Genomic DNA, 22,252 nt, shown 5'->3' with positions numbered 1-22,252 from the left:
TTTTACCACTACAGCTAATTGTTCAAAAAGTACATGCATAAAAAAACAGGCATAAAATGAAGAAAAAAGGACAGAAGAGTGTTCAATTCATCATTCTGCATTCTTTGTCTTCAGTCAGTTTAGTTTGGTAAAATATTCTTCCCAAAAATCAGAGAGAAAATTGTAACACAAACTAACACTGTCTGAAGATGGACAGACACAAACTTATAGTGTGTTTCATGTAAATAACACCATCAGAGGCCTGTCAAAGTTTTGATGATTCAAAAATATATTTTGAATCACATTTATATATCATACTTTTTCAAAACAACCAGATTTCAGACTTAACTGCAATTAAAAATAAAACAAGGAAAATAAAAAAGAATCTAGAGGTGCTTGTATCTTTGGAAACCCCTGCTTTAACACCTATTGTTTTGTGTGTACCATTGATTAGTAAATTGATGCAGCTTTAAAGCATTTTTTAAAAGATTAATAAAATAAAGTAATGACAATGATGATGATGATGATGATGATGATGATGATGATGATGATGATGATGATGATGATGATGATGATGATGATGATGATGAGGATATTCGGTATAGCAACGCAAAATTTGCATTACCGAACATTTTTGTTCGTTAATGCAACCTGACGCGGCATATGTTCATTTTTGTAACAATTTTGTTCGTTATTGCAACTTGTTGTTCGTTATTGCAACTCCGGGAACGTACGTTAGAGCCTTATAAGTTTTTTGTTTTTTAAGAATTTATTTGATCGTAATCCGGCAATAAATTTGTTAAATCGCCATTAAATACTAAATAAAATATTATATACATACATAAAATATTTTATACATAAATATATATATATATATATATATATATATATATATATTTATATATGTATATATATATATGTATATATATATATATATATATATATATATATATATATATATATATATATATATATATATATATATATATATATATATATTTAAAAAATTTTAAATTATATTCTACAAGTAGAGTGCTCAATGTTCTTAAAAGAACAGAACAATTATAAATTAGTAGAAAATCACTTAACAAAAATTTATCTCATTTAACACTGTGTTTCATAAATGAAGATTCATCATAAAATCATCATTTCTGATGAGTCTTTATTGATGATACACAGTGGTTAATTTTATAATCACTTAACAAAAATTTATCAATGAGATAAATTTTTGTTAAGTGATTTTCTACTAATTTATAATTGCTCTGTTCTTTTAAGAACATTGAGCACTCTACTTATACTCTAAATATAAAGTTGTTGTTTTTCACTTTTTCTGTTTTCTGTTTAAAACAAAACAAAAATTCAAACTTGTCTAATAATTCTTTCAAGGTAGTTCAAGTGATATCGAAGACTTGGATACATTTGTTACAGCAGGTATACGATTTATTCATATTTGTATATAATTTTTGATACACGTATTTGTGTATATTATATGTTATAAATTATATATATGTTAAAAATTATATATATTTTATAAATTTTGATACACATATTTGTATACAATTTTTGACGTGTAAATAAATGAGAAATAAAAGTGTTGTTCAATAAATATAGTCTTAATAAGGCGTTAAGCTTGAACTCATAAAATTAGCAGTCAAAATAAAGCCAAAAAGTAAAGATTTTACTAAATGATGACTTAATAATAGATTTTTTATTTTTGGATCAGAATTTTTATGTTCGATAGATTCACAGGTGTAAGGTTGCAATACAATCTAATAACTTGCATGAAATTCTTTTTAAATTTCAAGTCTAGATGTGAGAGAAAGATCCTCGATACAGTCTACCTTATTTTGTGGTAATATTTTTTTTATAACTGTTTGTAATAAAATAAGGATATAATAAATGTTTATAGGATTGAATCTGTTTTCAAAGAAATGTATGTTGAAATAGCACTTCTCAGTTGCTATAATCTATTTATTCTGGTCAAGTAAGTATCTTACTTAAATTTATAATTCACAGATACATTTTTATATAATATACTATTGAGTCGGGATAGCTCAGTTGTATAGTGTGCTGCTATTATTGTGATGGATAGCCTGTCGCAGCAGGATTGCAGATTCAAATCCCACCTTTGCCAGTTACTATTTAATTATGAAGGGAGTTTGTTTTGAACAAATTTGAAGGTCCCTAGAGTTCATTAAATACTGTGTTCTTAAAAATATATTTTAGCATTTGTTTATTTATTGGGAGTTGTTTAAACATCAGTTTGGAAACAAAATGACATGTAATATTTTAATATAAATAAAATCTTTTGCAATATTTTGTTTTTGAGTATTCAATTTTCAATACTTGAAGTCGAATAGTTTTTTTTTTAAATCGACTTTTAGTCAAAGTAGATAAAACTTACTAAATGCTAAATCTTTAAATAGTATTTTTGTATTTGATGTTCAGTTATACAGTTACAGACATAACTGGTTTATTGTTGATGGATAAGATAAAAGTTTGTATTACATAAAAATATAGGAATTTACACTCTATTATTCCATTTGCTTTATTTTTATTTTTATTTTTTCTTGATTATTAAACATGTTTTTGTATTTCCGTTTATTTATTCAGAAAATTTTTGTTACAGAGATCTCCTTAGCCTAATGACAGAAGATCAATTGCATGATCTTTTTAAAGCTTTTGTTTTAGCTTTTAATAGTTTGAAGGTAATCATAATCTAAAATATTATTCATATATTTATTTCTAATTATTTCATCTTAAAATCATCTATTTGGATAATATTCAACTTTTCCAGTATTATTTTTGTTTTTTAAGTAATGATCTTTTTAGGAGAGTGACTATGTATTTAAAATTCTAGTGCCTGAATCTATTGTATTTATATTTGCTAAAGCTAGTAATGTGTCAAGAATAAAGGTAATCTAAAAGCTTTTGTTTTTCAATTTTTTATTCTAGTAATTAATTACTTAAATTATTAAATATGACTTATTTATATAATTAAATATTACTAATTTGTATAATTATATAAATAAGGGATTTTTTTAAATAACTTTTATTAATATCATAACTATTTTTAATAATATTTTTGCGCATTCTCGATTTAGGCTGAAGTAGCTCTCTGTACTTTTATTTCTGAAAGGCAATACAAACTTTTATATTTTTATTTTATTTTTCTTGCAACTAATTTACCATTATTAGTTATTACTACACATTTATTTTTTTTTTTTTAAGAGATAAAAAGCGTTTCTGTAGCTCACCAGAATCAACTTGTAAAACTGGTAAGACTGTAAGACTGGTATTCAATCAATATATATATTTTATTTAATGTTTATAGCAACAAGGTATAGAAATAAGTTATTTTTTATTATTATAAAACACCCAACCCTTAAAAATAAAAAAAAATAAAGTTGGCAAAAAATTGCAGACCTTGATATGTTTTAGGTCATCATCAGGTCAGCAAAAATATTTATTGACAAGTTCCATCATAAAAAGTAGAAACCTAAACCGTTCGGAAATATTTGGCAACCTCAAACGCTAAGTTCGGCAGTTAGGTTTGCATTGCCAAATGCCAACACTAATTCCAAGGGCTGAAAAGCAATACTTTCAAAATTTAAAAAAATGTAAAAGAATTGAAATATATTTAGCTTTAATGTAATAAGAATAACGTTTTTATATATTTTTTTTATCTTTTAGATGTAGATTTTTCAGTATCAATTTATTCAGAAAATCAATTATTAAATGTGAGAATTTTAAAGTCAAATTTATTAAAGAATTCAATAAAATAGTTTTAGATATTAAATAATAAATTATAAAATGTGTGTTCTTTAAATTTGAAAAATAAATGTTTATTTTATTTATATATATATATATATATATATATATATATATATATATATATATATATATATATATATATATATATATATTTTTTTTTTTTTTTTTTTTTTTTTTCAGAAATCCTTTAAAGATATTGGCAAATCAAATTCATCTATAAGTACTAAGGGTTTAAAAACAGATCCGACTATAATCATTGATGTACCACTTGGATGTTCAGCAAGTGTGAGTTGGGTGTTTATATATATATATATATATATATATATATATATATATATATATATATATATATATATATATATATATATATATATATATATATACATACATATATACATACATATATATATATATATATATATATATATATATATATATATATATATATATATATATATATATATATATATATTTATGTATATATATATATATATATATATATATATATATATATATATATACATTAATTTTTTATATTTTATTTATATTTTCAATATCGAAACTAATGTAGAAGATTGAAAAAGCTAAACTGACTTAGCCGATAGGATTAGTGGCAGAAATGGTTACGTTAACGTTCTTGATGTTTGCAGAAAATGTTGTATTCAATTTATTTTAATTTTAGAAATACATTATTATTAATAAAACCTATAAATTATTAAATTTCGTTTTTATAATTGAAATAAAACTTGATATTTAAATTTCTGATAAAATATTTCGACACGGTTACATCATAGAAATATAGCTTACATAATACTATTGGAAAAAAAATAAAAATATTGAAACCTTTAGAAAATAATAAAATAATCAAACAAATAAATACTGAAACATTTAGAGAAATTAAATTTGGGCTCCTCATATTAGGTACAACATATTTTTCTTAAGTTGGTGAAAATGAATGTAAAATATAATTTTTTTTTTTTTTTTTTTTGTTATTTACCTCCTCAAGGCCATGAAGGCCACTACAGATGAGGAGGCTACTCAATAGTGGTTATAACCCTCTCTCAACTCTATAACTCCTAAACACGAACCTCAACGAACAAGGCCGCTGCGCGGAGAAACAAATTGAGCGCGGTACTACCAGGGACGTCTCGCTTCTGAAGCGAGCACTTTACCACTACACCACTACCGCATACATTAACTACAGTTGATACATTAACTACAAAAAGTGCTTCAATATAAATACAAAGTAAAATGCGAAATTGAATTGCGGACCATTATTCTAAAGGTATTTCATGTAGCAACAGCTTTTTAGTCATGTTTATTGTTTTTATCAATAAACAGGAACTATAAACATGACTACGCTGCTCCAACCAAAACCCTCAGTCGATGTATTTACATTTACCTGCATGCTCTCTCTAATAGTCAGTAAATGCATTTACACTTAATAACATACATTACTAATATATTCATATTAATTTAACTTAAATTAATAAAATAATCATGGTCCTTAAAATATGATATTTTGGTTTGCACAAAAGTTCGCATTTCACTAGTGTGTACTTTGCATTTTGCCGATTTCCTTATATTCAACAAATATTAAAGAGATAAATGGAAGCACTTGCATCCTTGATCCGTAAGCACCTTTGATCCTAAAGCGTTATCTCCATTCCTGCAAAACCTTTTAAAGAGGGCTGATAGCCAGCGTCGAATGATTATTTTACAAGGGAAACCTTACTTGCCTAAGTTGCAAATAGAACTTCATTATTATTAATGATTTAGATAATACTAAAATTAGTATTATGTTATTCTATTTGTCATTATAGAAATTGTGTTTCTGAATTTTCAAATAAAAATAAAATGCAAATCCTGAAAATGATTATTTTTTAAAAAGATAATATTTTTCAGTTTCTTGATTTTAATTCGGGGCGGGATTTATCATTCACTAACAAAGGCAGAGGCTGATCTTGCCTTTTTTTTTATGTTTGAAATAACTTTTAGACATGGTGTAAACTCCAAACACTTTTATGGTTATACTTACATTAAATAACGATGCTTTGCAAATACTAAAATAAAAATAAATATTATACCCAAATAAATTTAGCCCCCCTACCCCATTTGTAAGGGCAATTAGTTTGCAAAATATTTTTTATACTATTCTAAACTAATTTCAAATTTAACAATTAGTTTAAAATTTCATGAAATAATCTTTTAGCGTTCAAAAATTATAGCTAGATAAATATTGTAACCCTCTCAAATTGAGGGGGATTCAAACTTTTTATGGACATAATTTTTAAACGCTAAGAGATTATTGCATATAATTTAAAATTGATTGATGAATATGTTTTTAGTTAACAATAGAAAAAAAATATTATGGTAATTTGTTACCTTCACATTTGAGGTCAGGGGAGGGGTGTTTTTGGAGGCATTTTTTTTATCGGGCTCTAATAGTAATAAAAGGTGCTGTAACGACTATTGTCGCCGAGCATAAAATTTAAAATTTATACTTTAACAGCCGTTAACAAATGTTTATCTAGTCTACCTTTTAAAGAATTTACTGTCATTGCAGAAACCACTTTTTCAGGTAAAGCATTCCAATGAGGTATCACTCTGTTCGTAAAAAAATTGTGTCTAATGGTTGTTTTTGCAAATTCTCTTTCAAATTTCATTGAATGACCTCTTAGACTTTGGGAAGAAGCTTTATAAAGCTCTTTATACCACAATATCTTATCAATACCGGTTGTTATTTTGAAAAACTCAATAAGATCATCACTTGTACGTCTTGTTTCCAGAGTTGTGAGACACAACTTTGCCAATTTTTCAGTATAACTTAGATGTTTTAGTTCAGGTGCTACCTTTGTTGCTCGTCTTTGAATTTTCCTAGGTCATTGATATCGTTTTTATTACCTGGACTCCACACTGGAACTGCGAATTCCAGGTGTGGTCTAACCAGCGATGTGCATAATTGCCCTTCCAATTCAGTGTTAAGATAAGTAAAGCTTTTTCTTATTAAACATAAGATTCTTTGTGCTTTACTTGTAGCTGCTTGAACCTGATGATTCCATTTCTTATTGGATGAAACTATTACACCTAAGTCTAATTATTATGTTGTCATTTTTAAAATAAAACTTTGATTGTCGTGTTTCATAGTGTAATTATAGTTAATATTTTTTCTTCCAATGTGCATAACACTGCATTTGCTTATGTTAAAATCCAATAACCATACATTTGACTTTAGTATCATCAGCGTATAGTTTTGTAATTGAAGAGATATATTGGGGAAGATCATTGATATCTAAAAGAAGGAGAAGAGGACCCAATACAGAACCCTGTGGCACACCGCTATAAATCTCTCACCAATCTGATACAGCTTCACTCATTACCACTCTTTGTTTTCTGTTTTTTTTAAAAAAATTAATCCAATTTAAAATATTGCCTTTTATTCCATAGTTAGAAATTTTATATATAAGTTGATGGTGGGGCACCTTATCGAATGCTTTTGCAAAATCTAGGAATAATAAATCAACTGGATAATCATCTTCAATTTCAGTTGTTAGGCATCCTTTATTTTGTACAAATCCATGTTGTTGAGGCTTTAACAGATTGTTTTCTGTTATATAAATAATCAGCTTTTTTCTAATTATTCTCTCTATTATCTTACATTGTATTGATATTAAAGAGATAGGTCTGTAGTTGAGCGGATCTTCCTTGCCTCCTTTTTTAAAAAGTGATGCAATGTTTGCAGATTTCCATAATTCTGGCATCTCTCCTGAATGAATTGATTTCTATCGAGTATTAATGACAAAGGTTTGGATAATCCTTCTGCACAATGCTTTAGCACATAGGGACTGATGTTATCACAACCAAGTGACTTGTTTTCATTAAGTTCTAATAAATAATTATGTACAATATCTTCTTTTAGTTCTTGGTCCCAGTCACATTCAAACAATTGCATTGTTTTATTGATGAAATGTGGTAGATCTTGATTTTCTTTGACAAATACTGATTGGAAACTACAATTTAGTAGATTAGCAATGACTTTTTTATCTGTTATTATTTTAATGTCACTAGTTTTAAGTGCTTGTAGTTTTGTATGTGTTTGATTTTTTTGTACAAATGCATAGAAGAGTTTTGGGTTATGTTTTACATCTTTTGCTAAGTTTATTTCATGATCAAGAGTAGATTTTTTAATTTGCTTTTTAATCATTTTATTAACTAGTTTGTATTCATTATTTAGGTTTGTATTTTTGAAGTTTGTAGCACGCACTCTGCACCATAGATTACGTTTTTTTCTAATTAGATTCTTGATTTTTATGTTGATGCATGGATTTTGGATAGAACTAGTGGGTTTGAAGTGGTGAGGAATATATTGTTTGCAAGCTTTTTCATAAATTTTTAAAAAGTATTTATAACATTGGTTTGTATTTATTTTATCAAATATTTCATCCCAATTCACTTTATAACCCGTGATATTCATTTCTTGGTATTTTTCTTTTCGAAAAATAAATCTCTTATTGTTGAACTTTTTCTCACATTAATTGAGTATGTTAGTTTTCCATTTTAAGATGTAATGTCTTTTAGTAATTTGACCATCGCAATTTTATTACATAGTAATTTAATCATCGCAATTTTTTGCAAAGCATCTTTAATTGACGTAAGTATAAACAAATAAATGTTTGGAGTTCCATGTATGGAAGTTATCTCTCCAACAAAAACACGCTGGTTCAGCCCTTGCAGAAAGGGAGGGTCTGAGAGTTAAAAAATAATTAAAAAGCTAATTGAAATTAAGACTTTGTTATAGTTAAGATAAATCAATAACCTTTACACAATAGTCTAGTTAGTAAGTTCTGCACTATATTATATTGATGTTATAAATAAATATCTTAATACTCGCCTTTGAAAAATATATAGCTTATCCCCAAGAGGTGTGCGTGGGGTGACGTGGGGGATGGGGCTTACTACCTTGATTCTCACCCTAAACGTGCTCTTGATTGAAATCAAACTCAAATAATAAAAGTAAGAAAGTAAAATGCCTTAAACTTTATTTTTCTTATTCAAAACTAGTATCAAGATGCATGTATGTATGTAAGAATACGAAATGATCATTGTAAACTTATTTACATTTATTATAAACTTAAAATTGCTAAATTTGTTTATTTTGGAAAAACGCCCACAGAAGGATTTTCAAAAAACGTATTGGTTTGGTATAGATACTAGTGTAATAAACTATTTTTATTTATTTGAGATTTATTTTTTGAAAAAAAAGTATAAACAATTGTAAAATGTAAAAAAATATTTTAATTTCTTCTGTTTTCATTTTTCCATTAGTCAATTTCTTTTACCCAAAAAAACCCATTCCGCGGAGCATTCCTGCTTTTTTACGATGGAGTTTAGATTTTATAAAAGGAGTTTGATTAATGAAAAAAAAAGGAATTAAACCTAAACAGTAAATTAGAAATAACGAACCTTTTCCATTCGTCCATTATCAAAAAATAAGTGAGTTCGGTAATGCAACCTAGATAGTTTCGGTATTGCAACAACTACTGTTTAAAACCCTAATTCCCCGCAAAAAAAATAATGTTAAAAGTGAAGTAAATGTTTTTTGGACATTCGACATGATATATATTACATCCACCAAGAAAAATAAGTTTAAAAAAGTTTTTAAAAAAATTTTATGTAACGTTTTTTTGTCAAAATCAAAGTAGGAGATAGCACATTAATATATTATAGAAAGTTTACTTGAACTCAGAAACTTAAAATCGCCATGATGATATAAAAAACCTCAAAGTTTAGGTAAATGGATTTTTTTCGTTTATAGCTTGATTTAAAGGGAATGAATAAAAAAGACATATCCGAATCATTTTTTGATGATCCCCATGCATAAATCCTCTTTTTTAGATTTTTCGGTAATGCAACGCCTTTTTCGTTATGGGCCTTACCTGTAAGGTTTTTTTCTCAAAAATTTTTTTCGTAACTAACATATCTTAAAAATTTATATCTTTCTGATAAAAATTAAAAAAAAAAAAAATTTTAAATCGCAAGCGATGCGGGTAAATTCTAAAATCCTGTGTGCCGATGACAGCGTTACAATAGCGAACACAGAACCACATACTGATGATGATGATGATGATGATAACAATGATAATGATGATGATGATGATGATAATGATGATGATGATGATAACAATGATGATGATGATGATAATGATGATGATGATGATGATGATGATAACAATGATGATGATGATGATGATGATGATGATGATGATGATGATGATGATGATGATGATGATGATGATGATGATGATGATGATGATGATGATGATGATAATGATGATGATAATGATGTAATTTTTTATAATAATTACTTCTCTTTCAAAAGCATGTCTCTGTTCAACAGCAACTAATAATGATTCATGCAAGTCTTTTTCATTGTCACAAACAATTGGTTCAACAATAGAAGATTTCTTTTTACTTTTCAATCTCTCTAACCTTTCTTTAGCAAGCTGCTCTTGACGTTGGCGATCATTATCAAATCTAAATAAGGAAAATAAAAAAAGTCTAAAAATATGTATAACATCTTTTTTAAAATAACCTATGCATTCATAGCATTGTTACATAGGGTAGACTGGAGCACACTCAGCTAAGAGGAAGGCTTGTCCAGCTGAATTTATTCAGGATGCGCGCTTCATAATTCAAGTCAAAAATTACTAGGAATCTAACTCTCTTTCCATAAAAGTATTAATTATGTCTAAGCATACTTTGGAGTGTGGTGTTTTGTTGTAGACTTCAACATGTTGAAGTAAATTTTGAACAGTTTGAGCATCTGTATTTATTAGCGTTCAGTAGCACTGCTATTAGTAAATGTCATGTTTAAAGCTTATTGTCTGAGTATTATTGCTGTATATAGTGTTGCAAAAGTGTTGTACATAAGGTTGCAAAGTGTTGTACATAGTGTTGCAAACGGTTTAAAAAAAAATTTATTCCTTCGTTTATCTAATCTTTATTCCTTAACCCAGCACAAATGGTGCACATTAGCCATATAAAATAACCTTAGACATACATTTTTAAAATTTATATTAAACAATTTGGCAACATTAATAATAAAAAACTGGTTTTTTTTATAAAAATTTGAAAAGTTGTTAAACATATTAGGACAAAAATATGCTTTGTAAACAAATTGGTACTATGTTAATATTATGAGGGTATTATACAACATAGATAACAAGAAAATATCACATAACATTACATAATACTTGTTTACATAATATTCAAACTGAATATTTAATGCATAATATTTAACTATATACTAATATATACAAACATACTTACTATATATACTTATATTAATTTATATTTAACATTACATACTTAAAATTATTACGTAAATTAGTAAAAATCATAAATATGTCATATTAAATATTAAATAAAAATATGAATTGTAGTTAATAAATATAAAATTAATAAATATAATATTAATTAATAAATATAAAATTATTAAATATGTAAAAAGTAAATATGCAAATATATAAGTCTGAAACTATTTATATATAAATTACAATAGTATACTTTAGTAATGTTACTTATAGTAATATACTTTTTAGATTTTTCTAAAAATGGTTCGAAATTGTTTGTAAGTCACACAAATAAAAATCAAAAGAAATAATGATATTCACAGTGATATAATTTACAAATATAAAATAGATCAATTAGAGAGGTTAGTACAAATTTTATATACTCAAAAGACTCAAAAGGTTTTGAAGTCATTTCATATATAAAAGATTAATTTCTACATCTAATGCTTTATTTCAAACCAAAGCAGTACATGACAGCCTACTGATTTTTTCAAATTCTAACAATAATAACATATTTAGTTTGATGCTAATGCTAAAATAAATGACCTTGATTAAGCAGCTACAACGAAAGATTATCTCCTTAACACTAAAAAATTATCTCCTTAATGAGGCAAAAAATTTTAGTAGAAGTTTGGCTGTGTTAAAAGATTTCAAGTATTTCATTTTCTACAGCTATTATGATAAAATCTAGCTTTATAGCTTTCATGAAAGCCAATAATCAATTAATATGAAACTCAAATATATAACATTCTTAGGATACTTAGAAAAAAATTTTCTATTTTTTAGAGATATTGGGACAGAAAATAATTGTAATGTTTATGTTAAATGGTAAGCATGTTTCACTATCAGTAAGGTTCATCAAGAAGAATGTCTAAACATCACAAAATTCAAATTATAGAAAAATTATTTCACAGAAGTTGGAAATTATTATAACTAATTATGTAATAACTGTAGTTATTTTGCATTAACTACATTAGAAAATTAAAAAATCATGAAAAGAATCCATTAGAATTAGGATAAATTTAGACTAGTCATTTGTTATTATAATTTTTTAAAAGTAACTTATTTTCATGTCTGCATTTAGAAATTAGTTCAGAATTTTTATTCAGTAAATTTTCTTGATCTAAATGAGTGATTATTTCAAATTTTTCTTGTTTCTTGCATTAACTACATTAGAAAATTAAAAAATCATGAAAAGAATTCATTAGAATTAGGATAAATTTAGACTAGTCATTTGTTATTATAATTTTTTAAAAGTAACTTATTTTCATGTCTGCATTTAGAAATTAGTTCAGAATTTTTATTCAGTAAATTTTCTTGATCTAAATGAGTAATTATTTCAAATTTTTCTTGTAAACATAGTATACATTTTTGGAAATGTTATTATAGGCAGGCACAGTTTTTAGAATACATCATTCTGAGTGTTCAATTTTTTATTATTGTTATTTAGACAAGAATCTAATGCTTACAACTTAAACCCAGATACAGTTTTCAAACAAATTAAATATATTTTAATAAAAATTACTCATACAGAGTTTCAAAGAAAAAAGTTACAAAGATAATGAAATTGGTGATAGCATGCCTCCATATTTTTTTTTTTTCCTGAAATAATTTTTAATCTCACTTTATTTGCGAGGGACCATACATATATTATTTTTAAGCATATTAAATATTTTTTCAATTAATGCAGGTTGTTTCAACAATTTTTTTTTATTTTTTTATTTTTTAACATCTTTGCTTCCAACCTTGTCTAAAAGAGAAAGGGCATCATTAGAAGATCTGCCCCAGATATGGCAACAGTATTCCATACAAGGATGGATTTGAGATTTATAGAGATAAAGAATAGAATCCGTAGTAAGAAAGTGCTGAGCTCGATAAAGAGATGCAACCTTAGCAGATTTTATATTTGCAATGGATTTGATATACAGTTTCCAAGAAAGATCGGAAGTAAGAGTTAATCCTTGAAGATGAAAAAAAAGATGAAAAAATGAAGATGAAAAAAATGAAAACTCATCGAGTACATTACCATTCAAAAATATAGCAAGATCTATATTATTGCAATAACAATTGCCTGAATAAAATTGGGTTTTATCTGAACTAAAGTTCACCAGCCACTCTGAGCCCCGTGATGTAGCAGAAGTGAGTTCCTATTCAAGCTCAAATGCCCCATCCAAGCAATCAGAGAGTGTTGGCTTTTTATCATGACAAGAACAAAATGGTTCGCTGATGATACATCAGCGAACAATGCCAACTTAGATGTGAGAGTATCTGGAAGATCGTTAATATAAATTAAAAAGAGTTTAGGGCCAAGTATTGAAACTTGAGGAACCCTTGAAGTTACAGGATATGAAGAAGAGTGCTGTCCACCGAGGACAACTTTTAAATTATGTTTGGAAAGGAAGGACTCAATAATCTTAAAGATGTTGCCAGATACACCATAAGAAGAAATCTTATGGAGAAGACCAGCATGCCAAACTCTATCAAAAGCTAAATAGAAATGTCAAGAGCAATATCCTTAACCTCTCTAGCTGTATCTAATGCACAATAAAACCTATCGGTTATTACTGTTAGCAAATCAGCTATAGAACGAGAAGATCAAAATTCATAGTGATGATCAGAAAGTAAGTTCTTAGATTCAAGATGATAGATTAAGTGTTTTTTAATTAAAGATTCAAAAACCTTGCTCATGATAGGAAGAAGACTAATGGGACGGTAGTTAGGTGAGTCAGATCACTCTCTGGAATTTTTGAAAATAGGGATAACAGATGCTGCTTTCCAGCATGCTGGAAAATAAGACTCTGATAAGCACTTATTAAATAGTTTTGAAAAGTATAGATGACAGCTCCGGAGAACACTTCTGCAAGACTACAACAGGTATGTTATCCAGACCACAAGCTGTAGAAGAGTCTAAGCAGGAAATCACTTTAGATACAGAAGCTGAAGTGATACAATTGTCAAGCAATGGATCAACCTGTTTGACAGCTATACCAGGTAGAACAAAACTAGTGGAATCAAGAGATGATATTGAAGAAAAGTTCTTAGCAAACAATTCAGCTTTGTCTTTAGGTGAGGTGACAAAGTCTGAACCATACAAGAGAGGTGGAGTAACAGATATGCCCTTATTATTAATACTTTTAAAGATTCTCCAGAAGTCACAAGAGCCTATTTTTTGTGATGAAATACCAGATTTCATGACCCGAGAATAGCAGGCTTTGGCGTTAAACAAAACCTTTTTACAATGGTTTCCTTTTTACAATTCCCTAAAATTACAATCACAACTCTTGCTCTGTATTAAAGAAAATAGTATTACACTTATATCCTTTCCACCACACTGTATCCAAGAGTTACAACCATTAGAAGTGTGTCATTTTAAAAAGTTTTTAAACTCAGAATGTGATGAGTGGGTGTGATTTAAAAAGATCAATAATTTATTGTGAATTCAGCATATGATTATTATTCTTTTTTTTCAAACATCTTCGCTTCCAACAAGGCTGCAAGTAACCACTAATTAAAGTTAGAAATTACTGGAAGAAAAAAGATGAAGATTGTTGAGCAAGATAACGAATGATTATTATTAATTGAATGACGAGTAACACGAGGATGAATTTTAGTGGAAGGCACAAGAGACGCTAGCTCTTTATAACAGTGCCCATTATAGTATTTGTAGAAAAGAGAAAAAGAAGTAACATTACGACAATGTGATAATGGTTGGAGGTTGGCTGCAAGAGCAGGTCCAACTATGTTTACAATGGGTTTTTGCATCTTGTCTAAAAGAGAAAGAACATCATTAGAAGATCTGCCCCAGATATGGCAACAGTATTCCATACAAGGCCGGATTTGATATTTATAGAGATAGAGAATAGAATCCCAAGTAAGAAAGTGTTGAGCTCGATAAAGAGATGCAACGCAGATGCTAATTTTGCAACAATTTTTTTGAGTTAATCCTAGAAGATGAAGAGTGAATGACTCATCAAGTACACTTGATGAGTCATTCATACAAGCCAGCCACTGTGATTTGGGGGTAACTGTAAGTAAATGCCCTATGACTATCTATAAAAAACCTTTTTTTTTTTTTATTTTGTTACTTTACCTCCCCAAGGCCGAGAAGGCCACTACATATGAGGAGGCTATTTAATTGTGGTTATAACCCTCTCTCAACTCTATAACTCCGAAACACGAACCTTGACGAACAAGGCCGCTGCGCGGAGAAACAACTTTTAAAGTAATAACAACATTATTGCTGAAATTTCCAAGACATTTTAGCAATAATGTTGTTATTACTAAAAAACTAGTGGTTTCCAAGTAACAAGAAGTTACCCATTTAACAGAGACGTTTTTTCCGTAAGTGATTTTTAGCCATCATCGATAAACAAAATCTTTAAAAAATTAAATTAAAATCAATCAAGATCTTAGGTGGAAAAATTTGCAGATTTAAACAGTACTTCAGGTGCCACTACAAACCCTTTACTTTTATCTCCTAAAGTAGTGAGGCATTTTCAAAAGAAAAAACTCTATAAACAAGCTGAGAATTTCTGTGTTAACTAATAGAATATTGGCAGGCAGAGAAACAATTTTATTAAACTAATAACTTTTTAATTAACTAATTTATTTACAATTAAACAATTTTGTAAATATTTTAACAATATTTAAGAAAACTTTAAAATATTATTAATATAATAATTAAGATTTTTTTTATGTTTTTATTTTTATTATTTTATTTGTGTTTTGTCATTTATTATAAAAATATTTTCTTCCTTCTTGTAAAATATTTTTGCTCAATGCACCTTTTTTCTAAATCAAATGCAGCAATAACTGTTTTGTAGGCCTACCTACCAGAGTATAGGACATATTGGCCGGAGCCACATGACCTATAAAAGTTTTGAAAACCAAATATAAATTTTTATTGATGTTCTTTTTGGAGAGTCATAGGCCTTATTAACCTTTTTTAATATGGACACAAAGTAAAACATGAAAAACTAAAACAGCATATCAAAGAAAAAAAAGTGGGCCCAAATATTTTTAAAGAAGGAAGAGAGGGTGGGGTGAATAATAAGTTTTGTAACATTTTCTTATAATTCCGCCTTGCCCACCTTTAAAACCCAATATGTGTCAAAAAATACCTGGCAGTTTAACTTAAAATAATCAATGTCATAAAAACTTTTACTTCACTAACTTGAAATCAGAAATCTTCCCAGCTAACACAAAACGTTCAAGTTGCGAACATTTGACCATGTTCTATGAACGTTCATAGAATGTTCTTAAACATTCACAACGTTCGTTAAACATTTTGTGTTAGCTGGGTTTTTGACAATTGACACAAAAAGTTCTTACCGCAAAAATACCTAGTAAATAAAAAAAAGTTAAAGATAAATATAACTTAAAATCTCGCTTATTAAATTATTAAATTACTTTTCTTGAGCTGTTGCTTTATTTTTTTCAGCAATTCCAAAAAGCAATGATGCCGCTCCAAATTTTTCTTCTTGCTGAACTCTCCTTTGTTGTCGTTTAAGCTTTGCCAGTTCAGCTTGTCTTTCTTTTTCAGTTAAATACTGTGAATCAACTCCACGTAAGCGATTTAGAAGAGCTTCTTTTTCTTTTTCATGCCTATTTGTATGAATTCTTATGATTTCTAATCATTGTGTATTAAAAGTTTATAATTTATGTAACATTTACATTTAAATTAAAATCTGAAAATAAAAAATTTAAAGTAAAAAATGAGACAAATATTTCAAGATATACCTTTTCTGTAAATCTTCAAATAATGTTTTTCCATCAACAACAACTATGTTCTCTGCATTTTCTGGTATACTTGTTGGCATTTCGCCAGGATCTTCTCCTTTAGCAAGTTTTTGTCTGTATTGTTCAAGCCGTTTTTGTAAAATATCATTTTGTCTGATAAGATAAATTTAATAATGAATATATTTTATAGGTATTTATTTTGTATATAACTTCATTTATAACTATTGCATTTATAAACAGTTTTTTTTATTATCGTTTAAAATTAAATTTTGAAAAAGTGTTTAAAAAACACAAAAACTAGGAAACTCAGTTTTGTTTTTTTAATAAAGTTTTTATTAATTATAATTTAATTATATATTTTTTTAAGGCTTTAGATTTTAGGCTTTCAACTTATAGTTTTATAACTCTAATAGCTTAAATTTCTTTTGACTTTTTCTAGTAAAATTTTGCAACAAAAAAAAGTTTTGATTGCTTTTGACTTTTTCTAGCAAAATGTTGCAACAAAAAAAAGTTTTGATTGCTTTTGACTTTTTTTAGTAAAATGTCACAACAAAAAGTTATAATTGCTTTCAACTTTTTAAAGTAAAATGTTGCAGAAATTTTGTTGCAGAGTTAAAATTTAAATTTATTACTAACAAAATTTTGTTTTAACTCTTTTGGCACGGCGGAAAAAAACTTTTTAAGGAGTTTTAAAAAAAAATATCTTTGAGCTCTAATTAAAAGTATACAAAGTTATTCATTATTGAAAAGCTTATAAAAGTTTAAACAAATCTGTTTTTAGCATCTTTTATGAATTTTAACATCTTTATGGAAAAAAAATTTTTTTTATAAAGTTGTTAAAATTTAGATTGGTGGAAAAAGAAGAAATTTTTTAGGGGTTTTCAGAAATATTTTTATACAGAGGTTAATCTAGAAATTTATGATGAAGTCTTACGTAAAACTATATTAAGGAAATAAAGCCATATATAGGCAACCAGAATACCAAAAGATATTTGTTGAAAATACCATTCATTATGGACTGGCAGGTGGTTTATTGTTTTGACGTATATCAGAAAAAAAAAGGGGGAAAACAATATTATAATAATATAAAATAAGAAAAGCATTAAAACTTCTATCATACTTTATTTCTTAAAAAATTTTTTATTTCTTTTTTTATTGAGTGAAGCACTCTTTACAGTTTTGTCTTTTGCATCCAAAAAACTTTTCTTCTTTCCAACTACGCATTCCGCCAATAAAAGAGTCTAAAGGTGAGGAGTCTAAACCACTTTTATTATCATCACTACAACTCATACCACCAACAAAAGAGTCTAGAAACCACTTTAATTATCATCACTATACACATAATCTAAAACTAGCAGAATATCTATTTTGCTGATTTGGAAAAACACTTCAAAGCTTAAATTTATTTTTACTAAATAAAATCTCAGGATAAAAACTGTTTCTTATTGGCTAATCAACTTCCAAATAACTTGAAGAAAAAAAAAGAGTGGCAAGAAGTTATCAAACACCAGTGAACAAAATCCTCAAATATTGTGCTGCAAGAGTTAAAACAATTTAAGGTTTTAATACACGACATATTTTAGTTTAAGATTCAACTTGGTAAAATTTTTCTTGCTTGAATAAAATATTGAACTTTAACTTGAATTAAACTAAAAAAAAAAATTTGTAAATTTTTTATTTAATCTTTTATATTACTTTCAAGCTACTAAGTTCCACTTTCAATTTGCCAAGTTCACTAAATTTAAAAGTACCCCAGTTCCTCTATAATTTAAAAGTAAAAAAATTTAAAAAAATGTTTCTTCAAGTTTTAACTTTAATTTGCTCCACAAGAGACATCTGAAAGAAAATTTGTTACTAAAATAGACTGATTATAAATTTTGTTACTAAAATAGACAAACTATTGAAAATAGTCAAACAATAACTACAAGCACTGTATGTAAAAAACTTAAAATATTCAAAACATTAATATTATTTTGCATTTAAAATTTGACGCGTTGAGTTTTTTAATATTTTACAAATGCAAAGTCAACTATTCACAACTGCAACAATCAAAATATTTAGTTTTGACTGTTACATATAGAATAGATTGTAATATTAATATAATAAAAATATTTTTATATTTTTTTAATTTTATAGTTTTATGGGCTTTTTATTAAATAAAAATCCACAAATAAATACTTCTTTTTATTTTCATCCATCAATATTTGTATGTTTGTTTCAACTTGAAGACCATCTCCAAGTAAGCGAGCAGCTTCATCAAATTTTCCATCTTTCAAAAGCTGCTTTTGCTGAAGTCTTAACCTCATCATCTTTGCCTGGCGCTCTTTTTCTGAAAGTTGTAGCCACGCAGCATTACCTTTAAATATTAAAATATAAAATAAAATAAAACCCTATACTTCCATTTGAAACAAATTGTGTACTAAAAGTCACACTTTATTATTATTGTTATTATTATCATCATTATTATGATATTAATTTTAATAACAAACTGTAACTATAGTTACAACAACTATAGGCAACTATAAATACAATAGCAAGTGGCTCTAGGTACTTCAACAGCTAGTGGCTCTAGGTACAATTAAAAAAAAAGCTACCTAGTACCTAGAGCCACTAATCTCTAAACTCTTCTACAGACTTTTATATTTTAAGTCACAAAGTAATTAGTATAGAGATATGATCATATCAGTTTCACCATTTTCAGAAAAGTCTTGTTTTTGAATTGGTTCGAGCTCCATTAAAGGATTTCCACACACAATCTATTTACAGCCAGCATCATACCAGTCCAACTCCTTCAGATCAATAATTTTCTTTTCACCGATTTCTATATTTCCGGATGGACATGTGATTACAATTGGGCCTAAAATTTGGGCATTGAAAAAATCCCACTCTTGGTACACAAACTTCCCCTAACCCAAAAGCGATCACATTAAAGTAATTACACTTATTTATATACTTTTTTTAAATTGCGATTTAGAAATGTTTTTATTGCTTTTGTTGCTTATTCCTTATTTTTCTATTCAACTTTACGTTTTTAATTCTTTTCTCTTTTGCTTTGTTTCATTTTGTGTACATACATTGACTGACTTAAATAGGTAAAACATTCAATGGATGTACATAATTTGAGAAACTTATATCATGAGAACATGCGAGGAATGTACATACATCAATGAAAAGTTAAGACATCTCTTAGCTGGCAGCATAGTTTAAACCAAAATAGTTTTAATAGCAAAAAATTCCTTTACAAATACAGTGAATATAATGAAGTGCGTACATTTAAAAATAACATAAATTGGCAAGCTAGATTTATGGATTGCAATGTTCAAGAATGTTATTCCATATGGTCTAACTTCTATAATGAAGTGTGCTATAAGTTTATTCCAAAGACATCAAATCAACTGCCAAATAAAAATCTATTCTGGATCACAGACAAGTTAAATAAAGCTAATTAGACTAAAAAAAGACCTCTGGTACAAAAATTCAAACTTAAAGTGAAAAAATGCAGTACACAAAAAGAAGTATACAAATGTCAAAAAGGAGGTAAAGAAAAACAGCAAACGAGTATTATGCATCTATGAGTCATAGCTAGCTAACGAGAAGCACAACCCATAAAGATATATATTGATACTAAATGGATAGTTAGCAATCAAATATTGGCCTTAACCTCATATTCAAATCAAATGAGCAGCAATCGAATAATAAAAGTAAATAATGACAAAAACAATAAAGTTTCTATAAAAATGGTAAGAAGAAAAAGAAAAATAAGAAAACTAAAAGAAGTTAATAATAATATAAAATTAAAATAAACATTTTTTCAGAATTTGTTTAGATTTATTTTGTTTTAAATAAAGAAATGCAGATAAATTATTTTTAAGTTTTAATTTTTCAAACTCATTCATAATGCACTCAAGACTTTGATCCCATTCACTGATGCACTGATGTGTAATTGAATACTTATAAATCAAGTTTGAGTGAAGAAGGTTGTAATAGAGTAAGGTAACTTTTTATTAAGGAAGACAAAAAAAAAAATTAGCAAAACCTAAATAGTGCTGACAAGGTAGGAATTTTGAGTTTTTCGAAGAAGTTTGAAGTTTTTGTATTATGGGGTTAAAAATTTATTAGTTGCATTGATTGCAGCTGATGATACAATCTAATAATTAAAAATTGATCTAGACAAGATTGTTAAATGGACACAAACCTGGCTAATGGAGTTAGATGTAAAGTCATACATGTTAACTCTGCAAAAATAAAACTAGATTACTTTATGGATGAAATCAAAAACCACTTCACAACCAACATAGCAGTTTTAAAGGTCACCAAAATCTTTGAATTTTCTGAGAACCTTAAACATGCTTAACAGTGCAACAAATATAGCTGCAAACAAAGCAAACAACATGCTCAGAATTTTTAAACACATGCTTGTAGTAAGAGACATTAACATTTAGAAAAAAAATTTATACTGCATATAGTAGACCACATCTGGAGTTAGCCATACAAGTTTGGAACCTTTACCTTGATAGTGACGTAAAAAAATTTGAAAAGCTACAATATAACGTCATGAAAGTTTCTGCTTTCAAAATAAAGACTATAAAACTCAATTAAAAATGATGAATTTAAGTACTCTTTATGACAGACAGAAAAGAGGCAATCTTATTCAACAATAAAAGCTTCTCAACAATTTAAACCTAATTGACTTAAAAACGTAAGGCCTTGTAGCATAGCACCCAAAGCTCAACTTTAAATTAGATTTTATCGTGAAATTGTCAGAAACTTTGCCAGATATTATCATCGAGGAAACATCAGTTGATAAATTTAAACAATTACTGGAAAATTTTCAATTATTGTAGTTACTACAGCTCATTATTTACCATAAATACCACACAAAAGTATCATTCATAGCTCATCATTTACCATAAATACCACACAAAAGTATCTGATATAAGAGTAGGTTATAGGCCCTTATACTCAGCTGATAATGAGTTTAACAAGGCTGTGGCTTTATGTAACTTAATAAACTCAAATATATTTTATATTGTAAAATGTCATTCATACCAATCAGACTGATTTAAATAGGTAGAACATAATATGTTCACATATTGAGGAATTTAAATCAGGAGAACATGTTAGGAATGTACATACATCAACTAAGGGTTTGGGTTATTACAGGCAATCTTAATTCCAACCTTAAACCTTTTCCCAATGTATCTACTACTCCCAGCATGTTCTACAAGTCAGTTGAAGCATTTACTTATTCATTACATTTCAAAAATATCAACTAAATATCTTTCATGTTGCAAAACATCATTCACAAAGATGGAAGATTATGTTATTAAATAGAGTTATAATATAGATATAATGATAAAGTTTAAATGGTTAAATACTAAAGACATAGTCAAATACCATGGTAGACA

The 22,252-nt window shown here is 27.3% G+C and overlaps 2 protein-coding genes across 4 annotated transcripts in view; one reads left to right on the top strand and one right to left on the bottom strand.

The window, feature by feature from the left end:
* Positions 1–22,252, bottom strand: part of LOC101237501 (trichohyalin) — a 90,341-nt gene that overhangs the window by 39,457 nt on the left and 28,632 nt on the right. Inside the window, exons 16-19 of the mRNA XM_065817418.1 lie at positions 19,023–19,200; positions 16,845–16,997; positions 16,515–16,709; positions 10,119–10,287 (exon numbers count right to left, since the gene is read on the bottom strand). Coding sequence (XP_065673490.1) covers positions 10,119–10,287; positions 16,515–16,709; positions 16,845–16,997; positions 19,023–19,200 — 695 coding nt within the window. The remainder of the gene's footprint in view (positions 1–10,118; positions 10,288–16,514; positions 16,710–16,844; positions 16,998–19,022; positions 19,201–22,252) is intronic.
* Positions 1,326–4,413, top strand: LOC136090619 (uncharacterized). 3 transcript variants are annotated; one of them, XR_010643571.1, is made up of 8 exons: positions 1,326–1,410; positions 1,889–1,963; positions 2,609–2,687; positions 2,812–2,895; positions 3,084–3,257; positions 3,673–3,719; positions 3,934–4,038; positions 4,325–4,413. XR_010643571.1 is itself a non-coding variant. In XM_065817419.1 (5 exons), the coding sequence occupies exons 2-5, from the start codon at positions 1,911–1,913 to the stop codon at positions 3,207–3,209; spliced, it is 342 nt and encodes a 113-aa protein (XP_065673491.1). In that variant the 5' UTR covers positions 1,326–1,410; positions 1,889–1,910; the 3' UTR covers positions 3,210–3,334. The 3 variants fall into 3 exon arrangements, 1 of the variants encoding a protein (XP_065673491.1); XR_010643570.1 differs by lacking the exon at positions 4,325–4,413 and having other exon boundaries at positions 3,934–4,051; XM_065817419.1 differs by lacking the exons at positions 3,673–3,719; positions 3,934–4,038; positions 4,325–4,413 and having other exon boundaries at positions 3,084–3,334.

The sequence above is a fragment of the Hydra vulgaris genome, chromosome 14 (genome assembly GCF_038396675.1).
Source record: "Hydra vulgaris chromosome 14, alternate assembly HydraT2T_AEP".
In the NCBI taxonomy this organism is placed as follows: domain Eukaryota; kingdom Metazoa; phylum Cnidaria; class Hydrozoa; order Anthoathecata; family Hydridae; genus Hydra; species Hydra vulgaris.
The sequence above is the reverse complement of the archived record's forward strand: the minus strand, read 5'-3'. Positions and strand labels throughout refer to the sequence as shown.

Coding starts and splice junctions, on each gene's coding strand:
- LOC136090619 (XM_065817419.1), top strand. CDS start 1,911: ATGTATGTTGAAATAGCACTTCTCAGTTGCTATAATCTATTTATTCTG. Junction 2,688..2,811: donor TAGCTTTTAATAGTTTGAAG/GTAATCATAATC, acceptor TGATCTTTTTAG/GAGAGTGACTATGTATTTAA. Junction 2,896..3,083: donor GTAATGTGTCAAGAATAAAG/GTAATCTAAAAG, acceptor TTCTCGATTTAG/GCTGAAGTAGCTCTCTGTAC.